Source organism: Chaetodon trifascialis, chromosome 19, assembly GCF_039877785.1.
Source record: "Chaetodon trifascialis isolate fChaTrf1 chromosome 19, fChaTrf1.hap1, whole genome shotgun sequence".
Taxonomy (NCBI): domain Eukaryota; kingdom Metazoa; phylum Chordata; class Actinopteri; order Chaetodontiformes; family Chaetodontidae; genus Chaetodon; species Chaetodon trifascialis.
In genome coordinates this window covers 6,380,247-6,407,893 of record NC_092074.1, presented here as the reverse complement: position 1 = coordinate 6,407,893, position 27,647 = coordinate 6,380,247, and the positions used below count along the sequence as shown (strand labels likewise).

Below are 27,647 nucleotides of genomic sequence, written 5' to 3'. Positions count from 1 at the left end.
TCAAGTCTTCGTGGTTCATCAGCAGCAACATCACAGCCTTGATGAAAATGATACTGAACACAAGGTGTCACTGAAGTGCAGTGGAAGAAATGGCTTTCCATCTCTCTCTCTCTGAAGTCTTCAGCTTAAGTTAACTAACTGAAGTCGAGAGAATGAGATGAGAGAGGTAAAAGACAGAGCCAGAAACATAAAGTCAATCCAGCTGTGTGTATTTGTGGTAGCCAAAAAAGTGCCAGATTAAATAAGTGAAGTCCCAAGCAGGCTAAACAGTGTGTAAAAACTGGAACATATACTCATTCATTTAATAAAGGAACAAGATTCAGATAAAGTGAGACTACTGACATCGGCTGTGGAAAACTGGGTATCTGTATTTCAGGCACACATGTTGCAAAAACATACAAAACATATACAGTACCTGGCAAGGTGAAGTGGTAACTCATAAAAATCTTATGCAGACAAAACTTATGAAAAATATTTACATTCCGTCAAGGTTATATAATGCATAGAAACATATAAAATTAAATTCCCACACTGAACACTGAGGAAAAAAACAGAAAAACGTATGCATTGTGAGCAAACCCTGATATGCTGGTATTACTTCATGTATTGTTTCCACCATAATGTAAAAATAATCCAGTATGTGACCGAATCTGCTGTATTGTCTCCACAGAAAATGCGCAATGTTCCTTTTAAAATCCATTCAATATTATCTACAAACTTGACATCATGCCCATATTTACTCCAACAGACATTTCAATTAAACTTCTAAAGGCAGGAAGTGTGTGTGTTCGTAAAGAGGTGGGATTTGTATCATAGAGACAAGGGTATGTGTAGCTTCATTATTTGTTATAGTTAGCTCTCCAAAGAATTCCAATGAAAGACTGATAGTAACAGCTTCTTAACTTTAAATACTTGATCCTCCACCAAGTTTAGATGGCCCTTATTAGGACAGAGAAAAAAAATCCCTATTCTTCCCCCTGGTCATCCTCCATCTCCCTGCATGTTTCTGGGCATAGCTAATGTCCTAAAAAGGTCTTATAATTTTGCTTTTGTATGATTTAGAAAATCCTGTGGTCTACCGACTGCACTGTCAGTGACTTCATTTGAGCATTTCCTTCTAAAGAATAGTGGTTTGGACTGCGTCCCCTCCACCTACATCACTCTGCGCTTTTTCCAAGACAACTGGCACTCAGTGTTGTGTTTCTGGGAATTTGCTTGTGGTCAAACTGAAACTTTGAGTACGGAGAAAAGAAACAACAGTATAAACTCTGAACATTTGATCTGCTGTGGGTGGATGACACACAAAAACCAAAGAACCCAATCATCTGACCAAATCTCCTTTCATTAACCTAAGTCAGACCCGGAGGCTAACTCAGCGTAATCAGTAAAGAATTCAAGTTTATGGCACAGCATGAAATATGGAATTATAAGATAACCCTGCAGTGGCTTCATATCATAGAATAAAAAACACAATGGCTCTTCGCTCAAATTGTTTTCTTTAAAGCTGTGAAACACACAAAACATGACTGTGGTTGAGAAGGATCTTTTTCCTTCCTTCTTCGGACATAGAGTAAAATATAATGTATTTCTCTCCTTGCTGACTGAATCCAGTCCAGTCATTTCAGTCTCTTTGACTGCTCAGCCGGCGGCTCTGTCTCTTACAGTCCAGCAGACAAATGAAATGCTCTTGTGTTGAAAGTTTCACCCACAGAGACTAATTACAGTGAGACTGTATCCAATCAGATGGTTTCATACAGCAGCATCCCACTGAAGATGGTCAACGGTTCAGACGAGTAGGCCAGTTTGCCGGTGACGAGGTCGATGCAGACTGTGTCGCCCACCTCCATGGGCAAGATGATGTTAAAGACAGCAAGGGCTCCGGGGATGTGTTTGGCCTCTGCCATGGGCTTCTCCAGGCCTTCAGGCTGATACCCAGCTGAATCCACCCGGGCCACGCCTGTGTTGGACTTGGACAGCACGGCCTCGATCTTCATGTTCTTATGGCCGGTAAGGACGCCGCTGAAGAAGTACTTCCCACTCACTGGAGCTGTGAAATAACCTGGAGGATGGAAGCAGGTTGCAAAGAAGGCTTAGTATTGCATGTTTACTGTGTAATGAGGAGCTCAGACCTTCGTATTTCACAATTGACAAAGATTTCTTGTTTGATGAGTAACTTTCATGAACTTCACATGTCAATTAAAAAATACCTGTAAGATCACATTCAAAAGTTAATGCATAGAAATAACCCTGCTTTAAAGGGTCAAGTGATGCTAAAAAAATCAGCTTATTTTCTTACTTACCTCCAGTTGTATCTAGCCATGTATAAAGCATTGGTTAGAGATACTCTTGCTTCTGCCACCAGTACAATACAATGGAGGTGAGTGGAATTTTGATTGTGGTGCTCACGTCAATGAAATAGTCTGGCTCAGAACAAATAGGTCCCATTGATGGCTGTTTTCCCCAGTTAAAGAAACAACTGACCAATCAGAAGCAGGACTAAGAATGGGGACACTCTCTTTCTACATTGTTAGCAAGTGACCAAGAGAGAAAAATGAATGAAGGCAACTGTTACTAGAAACAGCAGCCTCCATATTAACTGAAAAGTTGCAGGTTGGATACATCACTCACTACTCATTGGTTAGGGTGAAACAAAAAAAAAAAAAGTCTCCTCCCAGCAAGAAATCAGTGAATATGAGCACGATGTCATGCTGAATAAATGAAGGGAAAAATAGAAGGTCTGGCTGGTTATCAGGCCTTTCTGCAGAATCAATATTTCTGTTACTCAATGTACAAACCTCACTGTCAAAAGTTTAAATGGGGACTATTTCTTTGGAAGAAATCCCTTGAAAAGAAAGCTGCTCACAGGGAGCAGCAGTAAGTGGACTATCCTGAATAACCAGGAAACTGGTTTACAGTGCCACCACAAACAAAATTCCATTCATCGCTGAATTTGGGTGTAGGCATAATTTTCACAGAGGGGAATCTCAAAACATCAGAGAACTGACCCTTAAAATTCACATAAAAACGCCTCCTTTTCCTTGAGCTGATCTTAAAAAAGAAATGGTGTAACGAGAGAGTCCTGATCTTGGCAGGCACTTGTTCAAATTCCAGCCGATCTAGAGCTCACCTGTTCGGGGATTGTAGGCATTATTTTCATTGACAAAGACCTCGTTGAACACTATGGTTCCTGCGTTTCTCATCGGGCGAGTCAGAGCAGCAGAGAAAGAAAGGCGTGGCACGTGAGCGTCGGACCCTGCAGGACCTGACCGCGGAGGAGAGACCGAGAGTAGGAGTTAGCATGAAACACAGATCAAAGAGGAGTGAGCGCTTTGAACTGCAGCTTAGTAAGAACAACACATACCCTGTTCACCTCTGAGACCTGAGAAGAAAGATGAAAGATAAAAACAGTGAGTTAATCATCCAACAATGTCATTCTAGCCATTTATTTTTCATTGTTATTGCAGCATATCTAGATGTGAAGAAAAGAATGATCTAAGATACGCCTTGTAAATCAGTAATTACATGTGATAAATAACTCAGAGACAAAGTTTGTCATCTTTACCTGGGGGTCCAGCTGGTCCCTGTTGGCCCTCTCTGCCTGGAAGCCCAACCCTCCCTTGGGGTCCCACAGGACCCTGAGGTCCACGCTCGCCTCTGTCTCCACGAAGGCCCGGTAGTCCAGGTGGACCTGGGGAAGGAGAATATATCATAACATGTGGGAGACACCCTCATGAAAAGCATCTTAGAAGAATTCTAAAAACCTGCACAGTCAGCCAAGAATGCTAAGATATTTAACCTGGGGTGACTCAGGATGTGCCGTTCAGCCTCATGTTTACTGAAACCGCTCTTTCAGACAGATTGCAGACTTCAGAGGCTCTTTAAGTGAATGTTTCTCACGATGACAGCTCGGATTCTTTCTTTGGTCTATTTTTCACCCTGACCTTGCCTCCCTTCCACTGAGTGCTGCCTCTTGTCCAAAAGTCAAATCCCATGCCCTCCATCCTCTGCGACTCACCCGTGAAGTCCTGCTCGATGAAAGTGTGGAACTCCTTGACCAAGTCCACCACTGAAGAGTTCAGTCTGTGTATGTCGGAGTGGACGTTCTCCAGCTGGACGTTCTGGATGTTGTCGATAAGATCTCCTTGAGACAGTACGGTGACGTTGAGTCCATTAACGCAGCTCCACAGTCCAGACACATGTCGGTTCAGGCCCTCCTTGATCCTCTCCAGGCTGTCTGAAAAGGAGTCGAGGCGTCCGCACACTCCCTCCAGCTTGGAGAGTCTTCGGTCCAGGCCATCGCTGGACCGTCGGCACTCCCCGATCTCTGTCACATAGTTGCTCCTTATGATTTGGATCTCTTTGCCCAGACTGCCGAATCGAATCTTCGAGTCATCGACCTGCTCTGTTAGCTCCTTCTGCAAATTGTCCACCTTGTAGAGAATATAAATACTTGTTAATGTGTGTATTTTGTTTGAGTTTCTTTAGACAAAGCTCAAGTATAAATATACCTTTTTTCCATATTTGCTCCAATCTATTTTCCTATGGTGTCTTATACACACAAAAATGTAAGCGTATTATCACGGCCATGTCTGACAAGAAGACTCGTATGTTTGTGATATGCCCAAATATTTTCCTAACTATAATAATATTATGTGAAAACACTGTTGCCAAGATAAGCATGAGCCATGTTTGATTTACATAATGTTGTTTTAAAAGTCCATAAAGAAAAGTTATATTTCAGTATATACAGTTTATTAAAACAACAGATCATCAGCGCAGTTAATCGTCACAATCAAAGCGATAGCTTGATCTTTTCTGTTTAATTCTGTGGGGCACAGTGCTTCCCAACCTGGGCTTCGGAAGCCCCAAAGAGGTCACAAGACAAATCTGAAGGGTCACAAGATCATATTATGTACACAGTTTCTGGTTATTTTCTCTAATTTTTGCTGTTGTAGCCACAGAGACAGCATGGCTGTATGCACTGCAATTTATCAGTCCACCACTGAACCACGCTGAAATATATATATCAGCCTTTGCTGAATCCTCCTGACTCTGGTGAACCTGATTCTTCCTCTAGCAACACCAACAGTTTGACATTTTTGAGTGTTCTTGAAATATCTCAACAACTGTTGGGTGGATTGCTGTGAAATCTGCTAGAGACATTCAAATCACCCTCAGGATGAACTGTGATAACTCTGGTGATCCTAGAGGTTTTCACTTTTTCCACCACAACCAGGCCATAATTTCATTTGTGAGGTACTTTGGTTTATGTCCACATACCTGCAAGACTAATGACATTCTCATCAGCATCAACTGTGCTTTGTGTTGAACCAAGATGGTGTATTTAGTATACATTATACCTGTCAAAGCAATAGCAGCAGTAGTATCATCACCACCTCATCTTACCTCAGAGAGGATGTTGTCCTTGGTGTTGGTCAGATCAGTCAGCGTGTCCCCATGTATCTGAACAGTCCTTCCCAGACCCTTCAGAGTGTTGTTGATGGAGTTAAAAGTGCCCATGACCCCAGCCAGCTCTCCTTGGATGGACTTCAGATCCCCTCCTAATCTGCCATTATGGGCGCTATGACCATCCAGGCGCTTCTTCAGGTCATTTATGTTGACTCTACACTGCTCAGTGCACTCCTCCACATCCTCTCTGAGTCGCCCGACCTCCTCCTGAAGGTTGGAGCACACCTGAGAGCAGACAGATTCTCCTGAGTCAACCTTTCTGCGCAGATCTGTTAGCTCTGCCTGGCACTTGCTGAGGCCGCTGTTGGTGGAGTTGGCGAGCAGGCGCAAGTCCTCCTCTACGCTGCTGCAGACAGAACAGTCCTCAAAATCACGGCCCAGTGTTTCAACCTCTGTGACAATCCGGTTGAAATGCTCGCCATTCTCCCCTGTCACATCTTTTATCTTTTTGACATCGTGCGTTAGGTTGATCACTCTGTCGATCAGCGAGTCCCCTGTCATAGACAAATCATTTAACCTGGTGTTAAACTTCTTGATCTCATCTTGGTTGGCCACGACTCTCCACTGTAAGGTTTTCACGGTGTCCTCAGTCTTATGGCCTTTACCGTTAGGCCCGCAGGTCTCATTGCACATGTTTGTGATTGATGTCAGCCTTCTGTCCAGGAAGGTTGTGATGTTTTCCACCTGACTTAAGCGGCGGCTGTGGTCAGTGACCGTATCCCCCAGAACAGCCACATCCAGCTCTATCTTGCCGATCTTAAAGCTGTGGTCATCCAGCTGACGGAGGACCGTGTTGCGCAGCTGTGTGACGTCTCTCTGGACGTTGTCCTTCATGTTGTTCCCAGTGTTCGTACACCTCTGTTCAGTCTTTCTCATTGTGTTATTCACCCTCTTCTCCAATTCTCTCAGTTTGCCATTCAACCTGTCCTCTGTCACTCTTCCCTTTCCTCCACCTGTCCCAGCCAGCTCCTTATCCAGCCGCCCTTTAATAGTGTCACACTTGTTAGCTGTGGAGGTGACACGGACCTCTACGTCAGACACCCTCTTCTCCAGCTCAGTGACTGTGTTGCAACAGGCCTGGAAGCGTTCAGTCTCACGGCGGGAGACGTCCAGGCTCTGCCTCAGGTGCTGGTCCATGGAGCTGATCAGCTTCTCCAGGGCTTGGATCCGCTCCCTGTCCTCTTGCTGCTGGCGCCTCAGGTCCTCCACACCAGCCTAAAAGAATTGGGCATTGAAAGAAGTGAGCTTATTTTATCTTCTCTTTTATAATGTCAGCTATCTCATGCAAAGGTTTTTGCCAATGTCCAATGCCCTTTATGCTTTTTCAAAGTGCCCCCATGGGAATAAGCTGTACACCTACAGCAGGTGCCGACAATTGGCTGATCTAAATCAGAAGCCAATTTAATCTAAACTGTAAGGTTGCTTTTTATGCACAGCGCACATATAACAAACATGGCTGGATTACTGAACATTTGGGCCCAAGGAGCCAGAGGGCCCCAAGACCAGCCCTCTGTTGCAAGTTACTGGTTTTAAAAATTCCCATTTAAAAATCTAAGGGGTAAGCCTGTATTTTTGCTCCTGATCCTTGCCAGTACTCCAAGAGAAATGTTTATTTTTATAATATTTCTTGCAACATAATACAGCTGCACAGTGCGTACTGAGGCTCCAGTAAACCTACAGCAAAGTGAAAGCAAATGAATGAAAAGAAATACAAGTACTGTATGTTTATGTTAAACATGCTCTGCTTTAAGAATCCATATCACAGGTTTTCTTAGAAAAATATACTTTCCCATAATACTTTATAGAGCATGCTCAAGTGTTTTGTCAAATATTTGTGGAGAGCAGTTTCAGTGTGGATCTGATATGGCAGGGAGATTTGGAAAGGGCAGAAAGGGTCGACACAGCCTCTCCTCACCTCTTCTATGGACGACATGAATACTGAAGTTCAAACACAGTTTTCAACCAACAGCAGCAACAGAATTAAAAAAGATGCAAAACAACTGTGAGGAACAGAGGGTGTGGGGGGGCTGTGGTGGGTAGCAGAAAAAGCCATTTTATGTGTGTGTGCCCTGGGGCCTATGATAAATAAAACCTTGATTTATGAAAATGTTTGTTTTATGTTAAATCCAAACCGTGGTTGGAAATTGTTTTTGCCCATGCTTTTTTTCCCTTTTGTAATCTTCCTTTGTTTCTTTCTTTTGTTTTTGCAGTATTTATTTTTACTCTGTTTTTTTTTGTGCGGTGGCTTACACACAAATGCTCTTTTCTTTTATCACCGCCTTCAAATATATTTGAGACCACAAAGCAAAAAATGGACTTTTCACAGCCATGAAAACTACAACTGCACATTACACAGAGTGACATCCCACAATGGCCTAAACAAAGCAAGAGTCATTTTTGCGTCTCTCTTATGGATCTGATTTTTACATGCTGGGCTTCACCTGGCAGGCAGAGCAGGACAGAGACACCCTTCTCTCCAGCTCCGTCAGGATCTCCTCCTTCAGACTGTTCAGCTGGTTTCCTCCAGGTCCCCCTCCTCTGACCACTCCATCCAGTTCATTGCCCCCTCCGTTCACCAGGTGGTTGTTGATGTTGAGCAGTGTCTGGTCGTGGACCTGAATGAGCAAATGCCGCCATAAAGTAAAACAGTATATCCTTGCATTTAAATCCTAAATATAAAGACTGTGGAAAGAGAATGCTGTTTACCTGGGTCCTGTTGTAGAGATGGTCCAGCTTGGTCTGGATGCTGTTGATGGTTTCCTTCATGTGTGGCTGAGCTGAGTCAGCAGGGACAATGGCCCCATTCAGACCAGGCCTGTGCAGAAGGAGAGTCGAGATTTCCTCAAGTTTTTGGCTAAGATGTCTCCAAAAAAGAGGCATGTGTTCAATAATATATGACATGAAAGTAGTTTGTGTGAAGATTTAGTCTAAATTTCATCAATTAAGTCAAACATATTGGACATATTCAGTGAATTTATGAAGCATCCTATTACACAAATCTCTCTATATACATTAATAAACAAGCATATCCTCTCTCAAATAACGGACTTGCTGAAATAAACTACAATAAACATGAAAGGATATACAGTGTGATGTATATTAAGTGTTCTGGGAGATGTCAGCAAACAAAAACTAGCAAGTCTGAGTTTCCTGAACATAAACAGGATTTTGGGCGTGCAGGTGAATGCCCTCCATGAAATAAAACATGTACATGACATATGGAAAACAACACGTACAGCCTCTGGTTCATGCCGTGAATGGTGGTCTGCATGTTGTGGAGGTCTTTGGTCAGACCACGGATGGTTTCCTCCAGCTGTCTGATCTTCTCAGTGTCACCTGTCACCAGACAAAAGGAATAACAGCCAATATGAAAAAGTATTTCTGTATTTGTGCGTCCATCCATTCTTTCCTCACTGGAAAACCATCCAACATGGGAAAGGACTCATTTTCCCTCATGTTTTTTTTGTGTGCATCAATCAGTTTAGCAACATTTGAATGAAAATGTGATGACAGTTGAAGGGGTTGTTCCCAGTCCACCAAGTGCCGATGAAACCAGATCCACACAGTCCTGATAGAGCTGATTAGCTAGTTCCTGAGTGCTCAACTTTTTTTTCACCTCAAACTTTAACTCTGATTGCTGCTTATCTAGTCATGAATATTTAACAGCTGAAACCAAGTTCTCAGGGGCTGTAAATAAAGTCACCACACCGCTTAACTCGACAGTTATGTATCCTCTTAGATCTGTTTAAATCATTTTGTCAGAAGCAGTCACTCATTCATTAAATACTGACAAGATACATGTAAGAAAATATTGACATCTTGAGCATTTACAGTTTTGATGTTATTTCACCAAACGGATGAACTCCTGATAACATAAAAAAGGCATTTTCAGTCGAAGCAGTCTGGGTTTCACAGAGCCTCCTTCCCATCTCTACCTTCTCCCCTCTGTCCGTTGCCTGTGTTGTGGCCCGTCAGCGTGACGTGGGGTCGCCCTCCATTGACCTGAGTGTCAGTGGTCACCCTTGGCCCATCGTGACAGTCCTCCCCAGAGTATCCATGGCAACACTTCCACTCCATTTCTGTCACCATCTTGTAAGCCACCTTATACCTTGGCCTCCTGTATGTCCGGTAGCTGAGGATGAAATGGAAATATCTCATATAAAATGTCATTTGGATTTTTATTTGTTCTGACTTGACAAGACCTGACTTTCTCCACTTAAAAACACTTAAAAACCACTTACAAACACCCAGGAGACATGACTAAGACTTGAATTATTTTTCTAAAGTAAGACTCATGACTTCATTTTTAGCCATCGTGTAAATCTCAGTAACTACTGGATGGATTGGCACGACATTTTGTACAGACGGTCATGGTCGCCACAGGATGAATACGACTGTGTTAGCATTGCTGCTTTGAGCATGTTAGCATGCTGATGTCAGCATTCAGCTCAAAGCACAGCCTCACAGCATAGTATGTCTGCAGCCTCTTTAGTCTTGAGATTTCAAACTGGTACAGCGATCAAGCCAAGGACCTATAGCAGCCCCTGAACCCCGTGCTGAATACCACCACAGTGCACTGTTGATATTAATGTACACTGAGTCATTAATGTCTGGAAATATCTGCAAATCATCTACTGATGATGGATGGGATTAGGAGTGCTTTGTAAACTTTAAATGTTATTCTTGTCCCATTTTCCAGAAGAAATCAGCTGCATTCAGCGAGCACTAAATCTTCATCTGTTACTCACAGACTGATCTGAAAAAAACAAGAATGTTTTGCTTGGATAGCTCTTCTGTAGTTGTATCATTAATGTGTGATTTAGCTCTGAGAGTGAAGCGACTCCCTGTTACAGTAACGATGCAATAAATAGACCAGAATTGGCCGGAAGTCTCAATAAAGACTTATGGCAGCGTCACAGGCACATAAACAAGCCCTGACTATGAAAGTTCAGCACGTTGCTCTCCTTTGTGCCAACCCACAAACATCACTGTAGGTATCCCAGAGCCTTTTCTGTGCCATAGAAAAGATTTCATCTTCCAGCTCCCTGCTCTGAGAGCGTGAGAAAAAGGGATCCGACATACTCTCAGAGGGAAAACAAAAACGGGGCATGGAGGAGGAGTTGGTAGAGCGAGAGAACGAGCTAGAAAGGAGGAGAGTCATAAAAAGGAAAAGAGACAGTAAGAAGAGGTGGGTTTTTTTTTACAGGGCAGGAGACTAGACTGTGGTGCCTGGAACCTCTGTTGGCTTCATTCTTAGCATAGCCCAGGTTTAGGCCAAGGCCCCTGGCAAGCCTGGGGATCAAGCAGCCAAGCCAGGGTCGAACAACATGGCGAAAACTTCAAAGGGGGAAAAAGGAGCACTTAATTAATGCTGCCTTGCTAGCATAACATCCACATTTGGAAAACTCGTTCAACCAATCACATTTATAATAAATTTGCTCCAATGCTTGTAATATTGGATATCCCCAAATCTGTTACAGGCTTAGCTCCAGGCTTACTGGAGCTCTACCACAGTGGTACGTGTGAGTTTGAGACTAGTACGTCATTACTGGACTTGATCAGCCAAATACTGAGCTGCAATTATGTCTGTAGTGATGTTCCGCAGCAGAAGCCCAGACACAACCAGACACCTTCCTGAGCAGACTCTCCTGAGAGAGAACGGACAGAAAATGAAAACAGCTGAGTGAATTCAGTATCCACAGACAGGAAACAGGGGGAGAACATGGATGAATAGAGGATACAGACTTCTGTAGGACTGAGGGCAGAAAGCTGGAGGAGCAAGGCTGAATACAGATCAGATTCCAGCTCCAGAGACGAAGAATCAGACGAGACGTGAAATCCGAAAGAAGACAGTAAAAGATACTCACGCAACTCTAGGACACTGGCCCCAGGTACAGCGTTGATAGTCTGGTTTGATGTACGTCTCCACCCCATCCTCCATCACGCAGCTAACAGTGCGTGTCACCACATAAGCACACCAGTTCCTGTGGAATCACACACACAAGCAGGCAAAAGGAAATGACAAATGAATAACAGTGTGATGACTGCCAGTTTACCGTCAGTTTAGTCAGGCGCTGACACACACGCAGCGGCCTTCCTACTCACTCTGCCGCTGCTCTTTGTTTCCAGGCAAAAAGTAAAAATAATAATGAAAACTGTGGTCACTTGTTGACTGTGAGGCTCCACGGGGAGGTTCAAGATAATATCTCAAACCCCTGACTGATTATTATTCTGTACAGCATTCAAGAGAATGGTGGTGCAAATGTCAGATCAGTTCAGGATAACTGCATGATTGCAACAATGGCGACCATTGTATGCCTCCCCAAACCACACACACACACACACACACACACACACACACACACACACACACACACACACACACACACACACACACACACAAACGTTTATACCGCATAGCCATATCTAATTGGCTACATTCATTTCACAAATAACATGACAGTGAGAATAACATGTCTTGCCTCTCAGATGTGTATAATTCCATGTTAATCTTCAAACATTCGAGATGCTTTACAGGAAACGAAATGAAAGAGTGTGTCTGGAATTGGCCGCTGGGATAAAGGAATAGTTCAGCATGTTGGGAAACATGCTTATTTGCTTTCCTTTCAAGAGTGAGAGCAGAAGACTGATATCAGTCACGTGTGTTAAAGCTTCGATTCACATGCCGTCGACTCACTTGGAAACAGCTGCCTGTTGTGCCTGAAATCGTGGTGAGTTTGTCATTGTGAGCAACATAACAAAAATGTCCCATAACAAAAATGTCCATATACACATGTTGCAAAACTCAAAGGGACAGAGTTAGTAACACACACACACACACACACTCCCACACACTCCCCAGTCTACACGCTGCTTGGTTTGTCCTCGTCCCTCTGACCGCCCTTGACCCTCAGATATCTCTTAATAACAACTGCAGAGAGATTGACAACACAGACGTCCTTCAGTCGCTTTCTGTCATCATTGTCATGTTACCCAGAATCCTCATCCAATGCTGTTTCCCCGGTGGTTATTAGGGCCAATTAGTGTCGCGCTCAGATTCATCTGAGCAGAACTCTGAAGGCTTTAGAGATAAAAGTTGGAGCGTACAAGGAGCTCCTTCATGCTGGAGAGTCAATCAGCAGCTTTCTTCTCTCTGTCCGTCTTCACATCTGTCAGTCTGTCTCTCTATGTCTCTCTCTGTCTGTCACTCGTCTCCTGTGGAACTCATTCTATTTTCATTTTCAGGCTCTCCTTGTCTGTGTGGATCAGTTTCTACCCATCTCACTGTTTTTCTCACCCTTGCTGTCACTTTCACATCGTCCCTGTCCACCTGCATTACATCTCTGCTTATTATCTCCTCCTCCCTCTCATCCTTTCCACTTTTCCACTTGTTTTTTTTTTCTCGATCTCCCCTGTGTGACTACACCTCTGCCCTGTTCCCCCGAGACCCTGATCCTCCCCTTCATTCCACAGCCTGTCTGACTGACAGAAAGAGTTTATCATGTGTCGGTCCTCCCCTGTCCCTCATGACCTCCTGTTCCTGTTGCTACTGTACGTGGGAACGTGAACAGGACTAATAAACTGTCAGGCCCTTCTGTAAAGGTTTGTCTCAGGAATTATGAGGAACATTCAAAGCGTTGGTTGATCCTGGTTTAGCCATACAGTTAGCTTTGGTTTTACAGAATTTGTTTGGCCCAATGATTTCTGCCTCAAACCCCAATCAGGGCCTGTTTGCCTGATATGCTGACTACACAAATAGACCCCCACAAACCCAGCACAGGGGGACACTTCCGCTATGGACAAATCATGTCAAGCCTGACAGAGGGGGTCCCTATTTCAATGGACGTGGGTGGGTTTGATTGGCACAAGTGCTGCAGCAAAGGGCCAATCAATCATTATGCTGCTAAAGTACAACATGATGCAAATATGCAAGTATTCCTCTGGCTCTACCGAAAGATGAATGAAGAAAACAAAGACAGAGCAGAAGTCAGCATTCAAGTTTTTGCCGAATTTATACCAGCAGGCACATAAGAGTTTGTCATAGGCAGCATTTCACAAAGTAGCTAAAGTCTCCCCTGACTCTACAACTCACAAAACCCCACAGTTTCTTAAGGGAGTGTGGGGCCTTTATCCCTGCGCAACAGAAGATCAAACTGCATTACTGTTTTTGTCAGATTTGACAACCTTACCCTCACTGAAAATTGGATTCTTTCAGAAAACATCAGTTGAAATAGCGTGCTCACAAATATCTGCTGCGCATCTTGGCAGGTAACGTTAAAACATACTTTAGAAGCAGGGGAGCCCGCAGGCCATCACAGCAACATGCCGGGAGACAAATTTTTACACAAACAAAGGAACACCTTCATGTATCACTTTGCCGACGAGAGGAGACAAATGATTTAGAACTTGACGCAGCTTGTTTGACATCGTTTCACAACATATAGAAAGCTTCCCCTCCAAAAACTCCAAAAAACCCAAAGCTTTCTTAAGGGAGTCTGGTACTTTCTGTCGAGGTGGCAAAGGAGTAAATTGCAGTACTGTACTATTTAGGTTGTTTCCTTTTTGAGCTTATTACAGCCAATAACAACAGTCTGTCTGTCTCCCATCAACAATGTCCACACACAGGGTAGGATATTGGAAAATAATGGAACAATATCACAAAATAACAATTTACTATTGAGTGACTGGTGAATTTTAACATTTGCCTGTCAGTGGCTGGTAGATGTTCACATTTTAAAGAGTTAAAATCCCTCCCTAAAACTCTATAGTCACAGTATACACAGTATTACTCTGAGCTGATTTGATATAAATATGAAATTTGGAGGGATTCAGTTGAGCCTGGACTCAAATCAAATCGAGCATAGGTAAATGTCATTTGGCTGCAAACAACCAGCGTCCATGCAGTTCTATAACTCCCTTTGCAAAGATTTGTGTGTCTTCCCAGAGCTCTGCATGGCCTCCCTCTAGCTTAGTATTGGACTGTATTACGTTGTGCTTTGCTGGTCTGTGGTTTGTATTCTATTTAATGTTTCTATCAGAGGTTGGTGCGCTGGTGTTTCACAGCCTCACATCTGAAATCAGCCAACGTCAGTGCTTCCAAACACAGCTGTCTCTCCACTCATGTCTTTCCAGAAGTCTTGCGGTTCATCGCAGTGATCCTTATTGCATTATACCCTGTGCGGGTTTGCTGGGTTATCTTGATCTGCCGTTTGTTATGCTTCACTGTGTATGTTGGACTCAAAGATTTTGAGAAACGGGAATCTAACGTCTCCATCAGGAGTTGGACCAACACAGAAGGGATCGGGAACATGTAAAATAAGACAGCGGTGAAAAATCAAAACAGCTCTACTCTTCCCCCTGTAGCTACGCTATTTTTTTGGGGGGGTGGGGGTTTGTCACTGTGATTGAGTGGGCCAGCTCTGCCAATCTATTATCCTGACTTACTAACTCTCAGGGTCACAGACACAGCAGATAAAGCATAAAGTTGGCAACGTTCACACCCTATCTCCGCTGATGGAGCACAGGCACTGTGTCACATATAAATAAACCTAACCATCTCTCTTTTTTCACCACTGAGCAGACACAGATGTAGATGCGTTCAACTCCTCCGTCTCTGCAGCCTCCAAACACCCACCCACTTAGCGTTCATGCCGCCCTTCCTGCTGGTCCATTTTCCATCTTTCCATCATGGGCTTCTCACTCCGCTGAAATACATAAGAGGAGCCTTTATATTTGTAGGAGGATGACTAAGTGTTAGTTTTGTGCTGAAGGAGCGTGTCTGTGGGTGTGTGTGTGTGTGCTTGTGGGTAGGCGTACGCCCTTCACAAAAGAGACTACAGTGAGTTTGTTTATGTGTGCCTCCATGGACGTCTTGTGTAGCACCGGGGGTGACACCTTCAGAACATTTCAGCTCCAAACCCCGTGGCCTCTCTCTAACTGGCGTGAAGTTAAGCATTCCAAACAGTAATCCAATAAAATCCCATTAATCCAAATGGCAGCAGAGAATTCGCTCAGATGAAAGTCCACTAACCCGACTTGGCATATTTTCAATAAGTGTAAAATACAATTACAAGCGCACACACAACATTTAAAAGAAAGAACGCTCTACAAACACATTCATGCATTCACAAGAGACTCACACAAGCAGACACTCACTTCACTTAAACATAAAACCATACACCTTTATGCACTGATGCCAATTAAACATGAAAATTACAGTTCAAAATCAAACCTAATAGAAAACTGAGAGTGTGTGTGTCCGTGTGTGTGTTTTCCTCCCTTCCACGGCACATTCAGTAGCTAATCTCCCTGTTTCCTTTACTATATCAGCGCCACAGGAAAACACTGCACATAAACAGTCCAGTTCCTGCACATATTACAGCATGTTTATAAAAACAATATGTATTTGTAGAATGAGTATCAGATAGCTGCAGATAAAGACAGAAACCGTCTCCTGCTAATCTTAAAGAACTAGCGGAAGCAGATGTGTGCTGCTCTTTATCAGAGGAGAGAAAGTTAACCAGACATGGACTGGCAAACCAGTCGGTTAGCCCTCATTCTTAATGCCTTCTCTCTTGTAAACCCAATTTGTATAAAAAGGGTTGTCTAACACCATGTTTGGTTTTCCAGTGGTAATACATCAAAGAAAGACTGGTTTGTCTGGCAAAACCACGTCTGGTTAATTTACCCAATACGATTGAGTGCAGCTGGGATAATGTCTATAAAATGTTAAACCATTCAAAAAGTCTTGGGGTTGAATAGTCATACGACTCTGATTCCAAAAAAGTTGGAACGCAGTGTAAAATGTAAATAAAAACAGAATGCAATCATTTGCAAATGAACTGTGTTCACCAACAACGGCTTCATGAAGTGTTTCTGAGTCCATATAGTAATCTCATTTATGCAATCATGTGTTCACAAAGTGGTGAACCTCACTTCATCCTCACTTGTGACAGACTGATCCTTTCCAGGATGCCCCTTTCATCCCCTATCATGATACTATCAGCTGTTACCAATCAACCTGTTTACCTGTGGAATGTTCCAAACAGGTGTTTTTGGAGCGTTCCACTACTTTCCCAGTCTGTCATGGCTCCTGTCCCAACTTGTTTGACACGTGTTGTGTTGGTCCATCAAATTCAGAATAAGCATATATTTACAAAAACCTTCTAGCTTCAAAGAAGAACTCATACAGAATATACACCAAGTTGCCAGTTTATTAGGTGCACCTTGCTAAAACTACAACAGTTTCCTTCAACATTCCTACGATGAATCGTACCTGCATGAAAGTTATAATGTTGAGCTTTTGTTGCATCTGTTTCAGAAAGGTGTTGATTCAACTTGATGGTCATTTTGTTGGCTGCAGTTTGTGGTTCTGTTGAGATATAATCAACATCTCTCACAAATGAACATTCTAACCTCCCTAAAGGTCAGATTTACTGCCAGGTTGTTGTATTAGACTGTGTATATAATAAGTATATAATACTGTAAGATTGTGAACATGTTAATACTTACATTCAGTGTTTTGGACCTAAAGGCACTGTGTGTGTCTTTGAGACCTAAGTACTGAGTTGAATGCATTTCCTACCATGTAAAATGATGATAAAGCGTACCCAAACCGATGCGCAAACAAGCACAGGAAACAACCTAAACACACTTACATGCATGTTAATGAATACACATACACATTGTCCTTCACCTACAGACACATACATACAAAGAACATTTCATTGCTCCTCTGCCGGGCACTAGCAGTAAAACTTCCATTGTACACGTCTTATTTTTATTTATTGAGCCATTACTCAGCGTGAGTGGAACTCTTGCACCTGTCTGAGCATCACTTTATTTCCCAATAAATTTCCCCACCTTATAAAACAGCAGACAGACACTTCATAGTCGGGCAGGAAGTTGCGGTCTGACATCTCAACCCACACATACCAGGTTCATTTTATTCAACAGTGTCTCTGCATGAGCCCAGCGGAGAAGAATTGTGGGTAATAGCCAGTGACAAAACATGGTGAGTAAGTAGGTGCAAGACAGAATGAAAGAAAGAAAAAAGGGGGGCTAAGGTTTAATACTTAAACAAAGAAATCACTTGGCGGCATCTATTGTTGAGGGATCTATCATTTAGCTTCAAGGGAAGGTTTCGACAGCAGCTTGAATGGCAGGATGGAAGGGGGTGTGTCTCACTGTTTGAACTGTGACCCAAAGGTCAAGCACCCCTCCAACATCCTTGTAAAGGTATACCCCTGTACACACACCCAAAAGCACACAGACTGTCACAGACGACAACACGCACACTCGAGTGCACTCACTCATGCTTGAGCGATCGCGCAACGACAGACAAACACACATAAAGGCAGACACGCACATTCTTCCAGGCTCTCTGCGCTGTCTTAAAATGCAGTTTTACTCGCTCACACACGCCATTTTCTCGGTGGACAGTGTGACTGTGTAAACTTCTCTCTGATTGTTTAGCCTGGCAGTCACAATGATATACAGTGAATGTCCACGATACTGCCATTTGCTTTAGCATTATTGCCCAGATACATCAGGGCTCCGACGTCTGCAGGGGTTTTTGTGGCTCACTTGAATTTTAACCATTTATGGAGGCCTGTGCATTTGAAACACAAGTCTCCCCAAAGCCTTAAAATCACAGTTGCCCAAAATAGCACAGACTATTTATGCAGGTAAAGCTTTATTAGTCGCTCTAAAGTACAAACCAGTAAGTTCAGAGGAGGTTTACTGTTGTTCACATGGGGTAGGACAGGGTGAATATTGGGAAGGGATCCAAATGTCTAATAGTGCTCCTTATCTAAACAAGTTAAGAAAGCTTCCAAATGAAATGCGTGCTTTGGAGCTATGGTAAACAAGGCACAATGGCTGTGCCTGAACAGGATCCCTTTTCCCACATTTTCATTACCATATATAATGAGATTTATTCACTGCCCTAATTAGCAGAAAGCAGAAAATCACACAGATGAAGTGAGTTTGGATACTTTCCAAGGTTTGGTCAAGAAGAGGACAATCCTATTACGGTCTAATTGCCTGGTGACACATTTTGGTGTGCTACTGCGATTGTAGTGACCAGGCTTTCGCACCATCTTACAGCACGTTGCTAATGCTCTCAAAGCTTTTCCACAGTTGCGTCTTGTGGAGAACTAAGAAACAAGACTAAGAGTTTACAGCCATGCTAACACCTCCTGAGGCTGTACTTATTGAGCTACTTCAATGCCAACATGAACACGCTAACATGCTCACAATGTATGCATTTAGTTGGTTGTAATCTGCATCATCAAAGCGATTACATTTCACCCAGAGGGGGTTGATTTTCTATAGTACATTTCATGGCAATCCATCCAATAGTCGTTGAGACATTTCACTAAAAACCACACATTTCGACTTCATGGTGGTCCTCCAATAGTTGTTGAGATAATTCAGTGTGGAACAAAGAGGTGGCCAAACCAACCAACTGGCTGACAGACTGACATTATCATCCATAGAGCCAAAAAATGCAGCTGACATTTGAATCACTGTCCTGAAGTGCAGATAAAGGTCCACTATTTTTCTTGTGATGGACACAAAGCGAATTTACAGACAACACTAGACTGTGCGCCAGCAGTCTACTTCTGCTGCACTGGAGCCATTGGGGTCAATTAGCTTGCTCCAGAGCAATTATTAAAAGAAGCTTAATTATGGACAATTATTCTCTCACAGATTGCTTAACCCTGCTGGATTCTCAAGGGTAATTCTTTAGATACGCTATCACCATTAGCGTATATGAATTTCTGACCTCCTACATTCCCCCCACCAAAAAAAAAGAAAAAAAAGGCATGAGGTAAGTGCCATTGATCATACTGGATGTAGGCAGAGAGGGGGGGAAATATCTACTAAAGTCAGCAGAAAGAGTAGATGAGAGGAGCAGTGAGTGTCTTGAGAGACTTGATTGCAAAGAGTCAAAAGTCCTGCAGCTTTGATTTGACATGGTTTGGATTGTCTTCAATGGAAGAGACTTTTCTCCTTTCTCTGTCAGGATAAATTGTGTCTTTTAGTACTTTATAATCCCCTGGTGTTGTTTTTTCCAAGCTTTTAGCTCAGTAAGAAGATTGTCTACCGTGGTGGTTTTATATTTCCAACATTCTTACTGAAACAAATGTCATGGTGTTATTACTGTCACTGAAATCTTCTAGTTCAGGAGACACTATCTATACAAGACTGTGATACACAGTGTACGATCAAGGCTAGTCTGCCCTGACCTTTGGCGATACAGTCATACAAAGGTGTTGGATGATGATGTGAGGAGTTTGTGCCGGTCAGTCAACTACCTCCACACCAGACTGGGAAAACCATTTGTTTATTGGCCTGGCTTTGAGAACGGTTGCATTGTCACACTGAAACAGGTCTTCCCCAAACCCTTTCCACAGGCTGGAAGCACTCTGTTATATACAAATATATGCTTTAGCGTATAGCATTCATTGATGGAACTGCATAACTGCATTAATGGCCCGACAACATACCGTTTGTCATCATCCTAACCCACTCACCAGAATAAATGTTGGCATTGTGTGTTTCTGCAAATGTTGAAACTTTTCTGTTTCTTTATGTTCAAACTCTACATTTCTTTATGTTTCAGTTATGAACGCTATGGTTCAGGTCTGGTTCGATTTAGGCACACAAGCTAGTCATGTTTTGGTTTAAAAGAGCTGGTCTTCTGGCCACAAACATGGCTCAAACAGTAGCCTGCTGCTTGGCGATCATCTCACTTAGCTGTAAACTATGTCAGAAACGTTGATATGATACATATGAAACATACAGATTTAATGTGTCCATGGCTCACAGAAACATAGAACACCAACGTTTTATTCTGATGACTGGCCTGAATCACCTCCTTGGCTCTCCTGTTTTTCCCATTCCAATGTGTAAAGCAGAAGGCCATAAAAACAGCCTATATCTTAAACAACTACAAAAATCCACGTCAACACAACATCTGGAACTGCAGTGACTGACTAAGTGTAACGTGTGTGGATTTATTTATGGCCCCTGCTAATGTATAGAAAAAAGTGGAACGGGAAATAAGTATGATTAATGAGGAAGAGAGAGATGCTCGGTATCTACTCCTTGCTCCCCTCCGGTGGTGATTGAATGTCTTGTCCTTCACACTATACGTGAGCCAAAGCAGATCACCAGTCAACCTTCATCCAGTCCCAAATGCACTGCTCCGTCCCTTTTCCTCCGTCACTGTCCGGAGCTGATGGGATGACGTGCAGCTCTGACATTTTGGCAGGAGATGTGTCGGACAGCTCTGGGTCCTCGTGAGCTGCCGGTAAGGCCCCTGCTGGATGTCTTCAGCTCATTCAGCAGCCTTTACCACTTATGGAATACTTCACACATCTGTCAAAACAGATCAATTGAGTTCAAACAGATGTCAGAGGGGCAAACCGCGTTGCCACGGGCCAGCGCATTCTTCTCCCTGTTGCGTCACTTTGTGTTTGCGTGTGTGGTTTGTATGTGTGTGTATGTCATAGGCCAGCCATGCCGACTCCTTCATAGCCTACTGGTTTCAGCAGGGGGAAGGCATTTAAAGATCCAGTCTCCTGTCTTTTCTCTTGTCGTGTTGCTCCTCCCCATCTTTTCTCACTCTTTCATCCTCTCTTGTCACGCCTGCTCGGGTTCCTTCTCCTCTCCAGATCTTCTCTTGCTTTTACTGTCTTGCCAGTTTTCCCCATCTTTGTTCTTTTTTCCTTATCTTCCTCTCACTCATCTAGCCCTCTCTCATTCAGATACTGTATGTTTTTCCTTCTTCTATTCTCTACCGCGCCTCCTCTTGACTTCTTATCGCTCACTTCCTTTAGCTAACAGTTCAGCTTCACCATACACCAAAGAGGCCAAACGTCGTCATCTCATGACTCAGGCAGCAGCAGCAGCAGCAGCAGCAGCAGCAGCAGCACACTGGGCTCTGATGTGGAGAGAAACCTGATAGAAGCTCATATTGCAGGAGCTCAGCTCCCAGAAGCTTGGCCTGCCTTGCATACACACATACACACACGCTAAGTGCAAACACATGCAGGCAGACATATACCACATGTGAGAGGCTCTGTCATTCATTCACTCTGTTGTGACCCCTTTACACACACACGTGCACACACATACATTATCAGTCATTCAGTGCACCAAAACTTCCTCATTCATTCATTTTCAAGCACACAAATAAGTCACACGCACATCTGTCCATTGAGGTGAAAGGGTCGTCCACACATGGGGCCCTCAGGCAGAAGCTCGATTACATGCTAGTAACACACTATGGGGCTGCAACAGCACAATAAAAATATACACGTGTTGGCTCACTGACAATATTAACAGCTTTATGAGCAGGGGCTCTAACCGTCGTCACCCATTTATGAGCGACTATTAATCAGCAGTCACTCAGATCTAAATGATTTCCTTACTGTCCCATAAAAGAGGTCAAGAAGGCAGTTTAAGACTCCTAATGCCGAGTCACTCAATTTAAAATTCCACATTATACGTTATCAGTCCCCTGGATTAATAACTACGAGTTCAAGTTCAGTATCCCTGCAACTTGTCACTCGCCCGTAGAGCCATTCACCTTTACTTAACTGGAAGATGCTGTTTGCCACAATGATAAATTTCCCTCTGACAAGGCTGAAGCTGGGGGGTGCTGCTAGAAGTCTAGGCCCCCTGAAAATGTTTCACTTGGGGCCCTGAAACAGTAAATATCTATAATCCCTGTAAGCCCTGTCTAGCTCTGGGCCCCCTGAATCATCACAGACAGCCATCGACCCACCCATCACCCCCCCCCCCCCCCCCCCCCATTTTGGGGGAGGCCCCCCGTGATAAGTAATGGACCTAATCACCAACAAAATATTTCCTCTGATATCAACGATATTTTTACATTATGGACACAGAGAGGCTCATTCAGGATATGATAATAGGTGCTGATAATATCACTCTGAGGTGAACTGAGTATCTAAATGGGAGTTGCTGTTATTAAAGTAACTGTTAACACATTAAGGCTGCAAGTAAAGCCATTAGCCAACAAACATCCAAAACAAGATAACACAATTACAGTTATCTAAAAACTGAGAAAAACAAAAATCCTCACGTGTGTTGCTGGAACATGCAACCACTTTATAAATTAATTAATTGCTGTTTCCCTCGAGGGTCCGCACTTTTGGAACCACGTGAAAGGAGCAGCGCCCTCACCACCAATCATAATTCTTAATAAATAAGCATTTCCTCCAATGCTCTTTTTCTGCTACAAACACGGCTAAAAGTGAACGAGCCGCAGCTCATAACATTTCCACACGTGTTGATCCTACCTGTGTCTGCTGGCCGCTCTCTGTCCCGTCTGAATACTGGACTCCGAATACCCAAGACCCAAACACCCCCGGGTCAACGCGAAGACAAGCAGGTAAAACACCGTCTCCATCCTCATGTCCAGCGTGGGTTAAAAGAAAACAAAGGTCATTTAGTCCCAAAGCTGATCCTCGAAAAGTCTCCCGGGCACTACTTGTCGTCCTCACTGGCGCGCTGTCCGGAGGGGATGATGGAGAGCCATGGCTGGGGGACAGGGTGAGACGCTCCGCTCCGTCCAGTCAAGTGCATTTCAGAGTCTGACTGCTGCTGCAGAGAGCAGCAACAAGAGGAAAGTTTCCTGTCAGAGCTCCAACAGCACTCATGCCCGCTCAGGGGCTCTCTCTCTCTCTCTCTCTCTCTCTCTCTCTCTCTCTCTCTCTGTGTGTGTGTGTGTGTGTGTGTGTGTGTGTGTGTGTCTCCCTCTCCCTCTCCTTCCCTCTACCCTCACCTCTTCTGTTTCTCTTAAAGACTCAGCTCAGCTCAGCTCATTTCAGCTCTCTTCCACTGAGCATGCTTCCTGGCCATTGTAAGGTCATTCCTGGCTCTGCAAAGCAACTTTACAACAAATAACAAAGAGGATGGTCCAAGAGAAGGAGGGGAACTCCAGAAACATTTCAACAACCTTCAACAAACTTCTCAATGAACAGCGGTCACTGTGGGAACATTGCACATATTCTGTATGAGAGATGTTTTCTTTTCTCCAACTGTCCAGGTATGCTAGGGTGGTAGTGTCGATTCTATATTTTGTTAGGAGCAATGACGTCTGTAGTCATAATGTTTTATTGTGTTGAAGACTTCAGGCCTCGTCTTCCTGTATTTGACATCATAACACTCAGCCTGAAGGGGTCCACCTCTACTTCTTTCCTCTCAGTGTTTATATCTACAGGTTTTGGGATATAAATGTGCTGTCCAGAGTTTTATTTCTTATGAATGGAATCTATGTTCAAATACATTTCTGAGCAATATTGGCCAAACAACACAGTCTAAAGCTGTTCTGCAGCTTTCGATTGTATCACATGATCTTCCTCGGCAGATGGACTTTGCCTAGCTGTCATAGAAATGTAGGTAATTAAAGATACTATTTATTGTAGTTTAAATTACCATTTTTCGGAGCACTTTAGGGGTTTGTCGCCCATGCTAACTTTACAGCGAGGCTCTACGTGACTTCGGCTAAGCAGTGACGACTATTGTAACAAGTGTCAATTACATCCATTGAATTTTCTTTCCAAACATGCTTGATTTAGACGTTTTTAAAGACATCAGTGCTGACTAACCTACAATGTAGATGTAGCAGAGATGGAGAAGAGGCATCAAGTCACTGACCTGGCTCAGTCACTTCCACAGCACGACTATGGAGAGTTAGTTAACATAAGCAAACAGAAGCTACTGGTCATACCAGACCAGGTCCGGCTTTAAGAGCCGAACCTCTGAGTGGACTGAACCTTTAAAAGTACAAGAAGTCAAAATGAGATTGTTGCTATTTCTAAACCAAGAACTAAACCATCAGTCTCAACTCTTAAATCAACCTGGACAAGAATTCAATAAAATGCACGAAGATACGTAAATTTTACCATCGACAGTACATTTTAACGACAACTGGTCGAACTCCATCTGCTGACGACGATCTTGTGATGTGAGCGAAAGTTCAAGAATGAACTTTTAACCTCCGGTGGATATTTTTTTTCTCTACAATCACAAGAACTTACTTTAATTTCGTTTTTCTGTGGCCAGAGTTTGGCACCGGTGAATAATTCAGCAAAAAGAAAACCAAAATCCCTTTAGGTGCATGTGTTGAGCAGCGGATAGATTCAAATACATTTAGCAAAGAGAGGAGTGTGTGTGTGTGTGTAATCACAGTCAATTTTAACGCAATCAGCCTGTCTGCCCTGTTTCCCTTTTGATCAGTACGACAGATTTCAGTCAGTGGACGACATGTAACGACCCAGCTCATGGGACAGACGCACACAGCACGTAGTAGCAACTTCTTATCTGCTGGATAAAGAGGCTGTTCCCGAGGTGTGATTGATGCTGTGCTCCGCAGCCAAGAGACAGTTTGACTCCTTGCTATGATTTACATTGCTCTTCAGCTCCCCTTGCACCTCTTTCCTGTCATTATCTGTATCCAAATATAGCGTACATGCCAAAAAGTTAAAAATAGACTACTGCAGTCTCAGCAGGTCTTAGTTCAGAGATACAGTGCTCAGCGTCAGTTTGCATTCTTTGATATTCCAGTTCATTTTCAGTAAAGTACAGCATGTTAAACCACATTTGGCCTTGTGTCAGGGTAGTTTTCTGTGGGTCAAAAGGAAACAAAAAGACAAACTAGCTGACTCTTTATTCTGTTTCATTATTCATGTTCACATAGGCCTGAGTACTTTCTTTTTCCTCATGACCAACCTTTCTAAGAACTTTTGTCTTTTCCCACTGCTGCCTTGTTCTCCCAGTTTATTTCCACCGTTTTACCCAAAGAAAGCTGTGTATCTCCTCCACTGCTGCCACAGTGGAATGCCCAGCTCAGCAATCCTCCCATCAGCCCACTAATGAGATCAGCTCTCCCAGCTGCTCTGTCACAGACTCTGCGACTCCCCACTGAGAGTGTATCCAGGCATACTGAGGAGGATGAGACCGTTACAGAAGCATTCGACCACCACCCGTTCATGCATGATGTAAAGCAGATATCTGGTAATTCCAGTATTCATCAACCATATAAACCCAAGACATTACATTAAAGTCCCAGTGTAGAAGCCACATTTGCTCATGACTGCCATATTTGTCTTGGTGGTTCATATCCACTGTAGCAGGTACTGTAACCCATTATCAGTCTAAATCTAGCTGACAGATTGACAGTATCTGGCGCACACATTAAGTTAGCCCACTAGGACTCGTAAAGTGGATTTCCAGCAGACGAACCCTTGACCCTTTTGGGTCGACACAAAACAATGCATTAAAATGCTTGCCAGACAAAAGTTGGAATATATGAAGCAGATTGGGAAGTGCTGACCCGTGCCTGGTGAACGGCGGCCCACTGTACTTAGTTCAAAAGGCTTATGGCTCATTAACTATAGTTACAGGCTGCAACTTGGCTACTGCTCCTTTCAAATGAACTGTGCCTTGTGTGAGAAGCTGGCCGAGCTGCAGTGTGAGTGATAAGGCCGAGCATAAATGGGAAGCCTCACGAACCATGTGATCTGTGACAAAATCCAGATATAAGAGGAACTCGGATGGGGGTGAGTTGAAAGAAAGGGTGAAGGTCGTGAAGAAGGATGACGTTCATCATGTAAGAATGTTGAAATTATTGTTCACATTTCCCCTTTGTCAACAAAAGATAAAGATAAAAAAAGCAATGAATCTGGACAGATACATATAGACACAGTCACACCCTGTTCAAATTCAGCCAAATTCCTGCCCTAAATGACTTCCTTCTCTGAAGCCAAAGCTTGCCAAGATTAATCTGTCACATTTCCAGAATCAGACGTGGAAATTAGTACCACTTGGAGTTTGAGAGCTCTGGTATTAGCCTGTATGTCAATTAGAGACAGGTGCTGCCAGCTTATCTACTGCACATTTCAAACAAACTGAAGTTCATTCAACCTCTGTGAGCTGTGCAGGGTATAACACAGCCTATTTCATCATCTAGGAGGCTGCTGACAGCCAGAGTGTGTGGAGCACTTTTTGAAGCTGGTTTTCAACTTAATAACTCTCAACTCCCTTTACTGTGCGAGAGGAAAACGATAGCTCCTATAATAAGACTGCCTGCAAGCTAAGTGTGGAAATCACCCATCATAAACAAACAAAACACTGAACTAAATGAACGTACAGTAACACAAGTCATTCCATGCGCTGCTCTCGGACTGCAACTGTGTCTGAAATCAGTCATTTCGTCACTCAGTCAGTGCTCCATATATAATAAACACTGAAGAGCTTACTCAATAGTGAGTATTACATTGAGATTTCAGACACTTAAGCCTACTCATCCTCCTCATAACAGGTGTAAAGTCATGCAACATTTTGCATCATTGAACATTTTTAGGGTAGGCCTACTGTATAGTGGATAAAGTCAATTCAGACAGTAACATAAAATGGTAAAAACAGCACATCTAGTGCACTGTATGGTAAAAGTGATTGATTTCATACACATACTGTAGTAAGAATCTACAGCCATGCTAGCAGCTCTGTGAGGCTGCACTTAGGCACAGGGGTGTGCTAAATTGCTAAAGTTAGCATAATAACATGCTTACAATGACAATGCTGACATGCCGATGTTTAGCAGATATTATGTTTCCATATTCATCATCTTAGTTTAGTGTGTTAGCATGCTAACATGTGATAACTGGCACAGCTGAGGCTGAGGATTGTCATCAGTTTTGTAGGTATTCGGTCATAAACTGAAGCATTTCAAGTTTGACCTGCTGAAGGTGCTGGATGAGAAGTTATTGGATCAAGTTATTACTGTTCAACCAGAGAGAGGCTGACTGAGACAGCAGCTCAGGCTGGGAGTCTAACGTCAGTCCGGGCCAATGTCCACATTCACTCCATTCACAACAGACCATGTATGCTGTTAGTGTTTTGTTGAAATATATTTCCTGTCTCCTGTTTATGCCAGTAACATCTTTAGTTTAGAGAAACATCAAAACAGCCAAGTGTCTTCAGTTTCCAGAGTACATCAATTGCACTTCCATGATTAAGGCAACAGGAATAAAGATTATATATATCATTCTTGTGCACTTTTGCGGTGTTTGTTTTTTCCTCAGGGCTCTGACTGGACTTCTGTTTATTGTCATGAAGCTCAGGTAGCTCTGAGTAACTGG

At 43.3% G+C, this 27,647-nt stretch overlaps 1 protein-coding gene across 1 annotated transcript; it reads right to left on the bottom strand.

Annotated features, from left to right (window-relative positions):
* Window positions 1–215: 215 nt before the first annotated feature.
* Window positions 216–23,111, bottom strand: emilin1a (elastin microfibril interfacer 1a). Its single transcript, XM_070987997.1, has 12 exons — window positions 22,803–23,111; window positions 11,337–11,453; window positions 9,405–9,601; window positions 8,706–8,805; window positions 8,176–8,284; window positions 7,911–8,084; window positions 5,407–6,684; window positions 4,016–4,430; window positions 3,563–3,688; window positions 3,362–3,379; window positions 3,128–3,262; window positions 216–2,059 (listed from the first exon to the last, which is right to left on the bottom strand). The coding sequence occupies exons 1-12, from the start codon at window positions 22,916–22,918 to the stop codon at window positions 1,740–1,742; spliced, it is 3,105 nt and encodes a 1,034-aa protein (XP_070844098.1). The 5' UTR covers window positions 22,919–23,111; the 3' UTR covers window positions 216–1,739.
* Window positions 23,112–27,647: the final 4,536 nt, after the last annotated feature.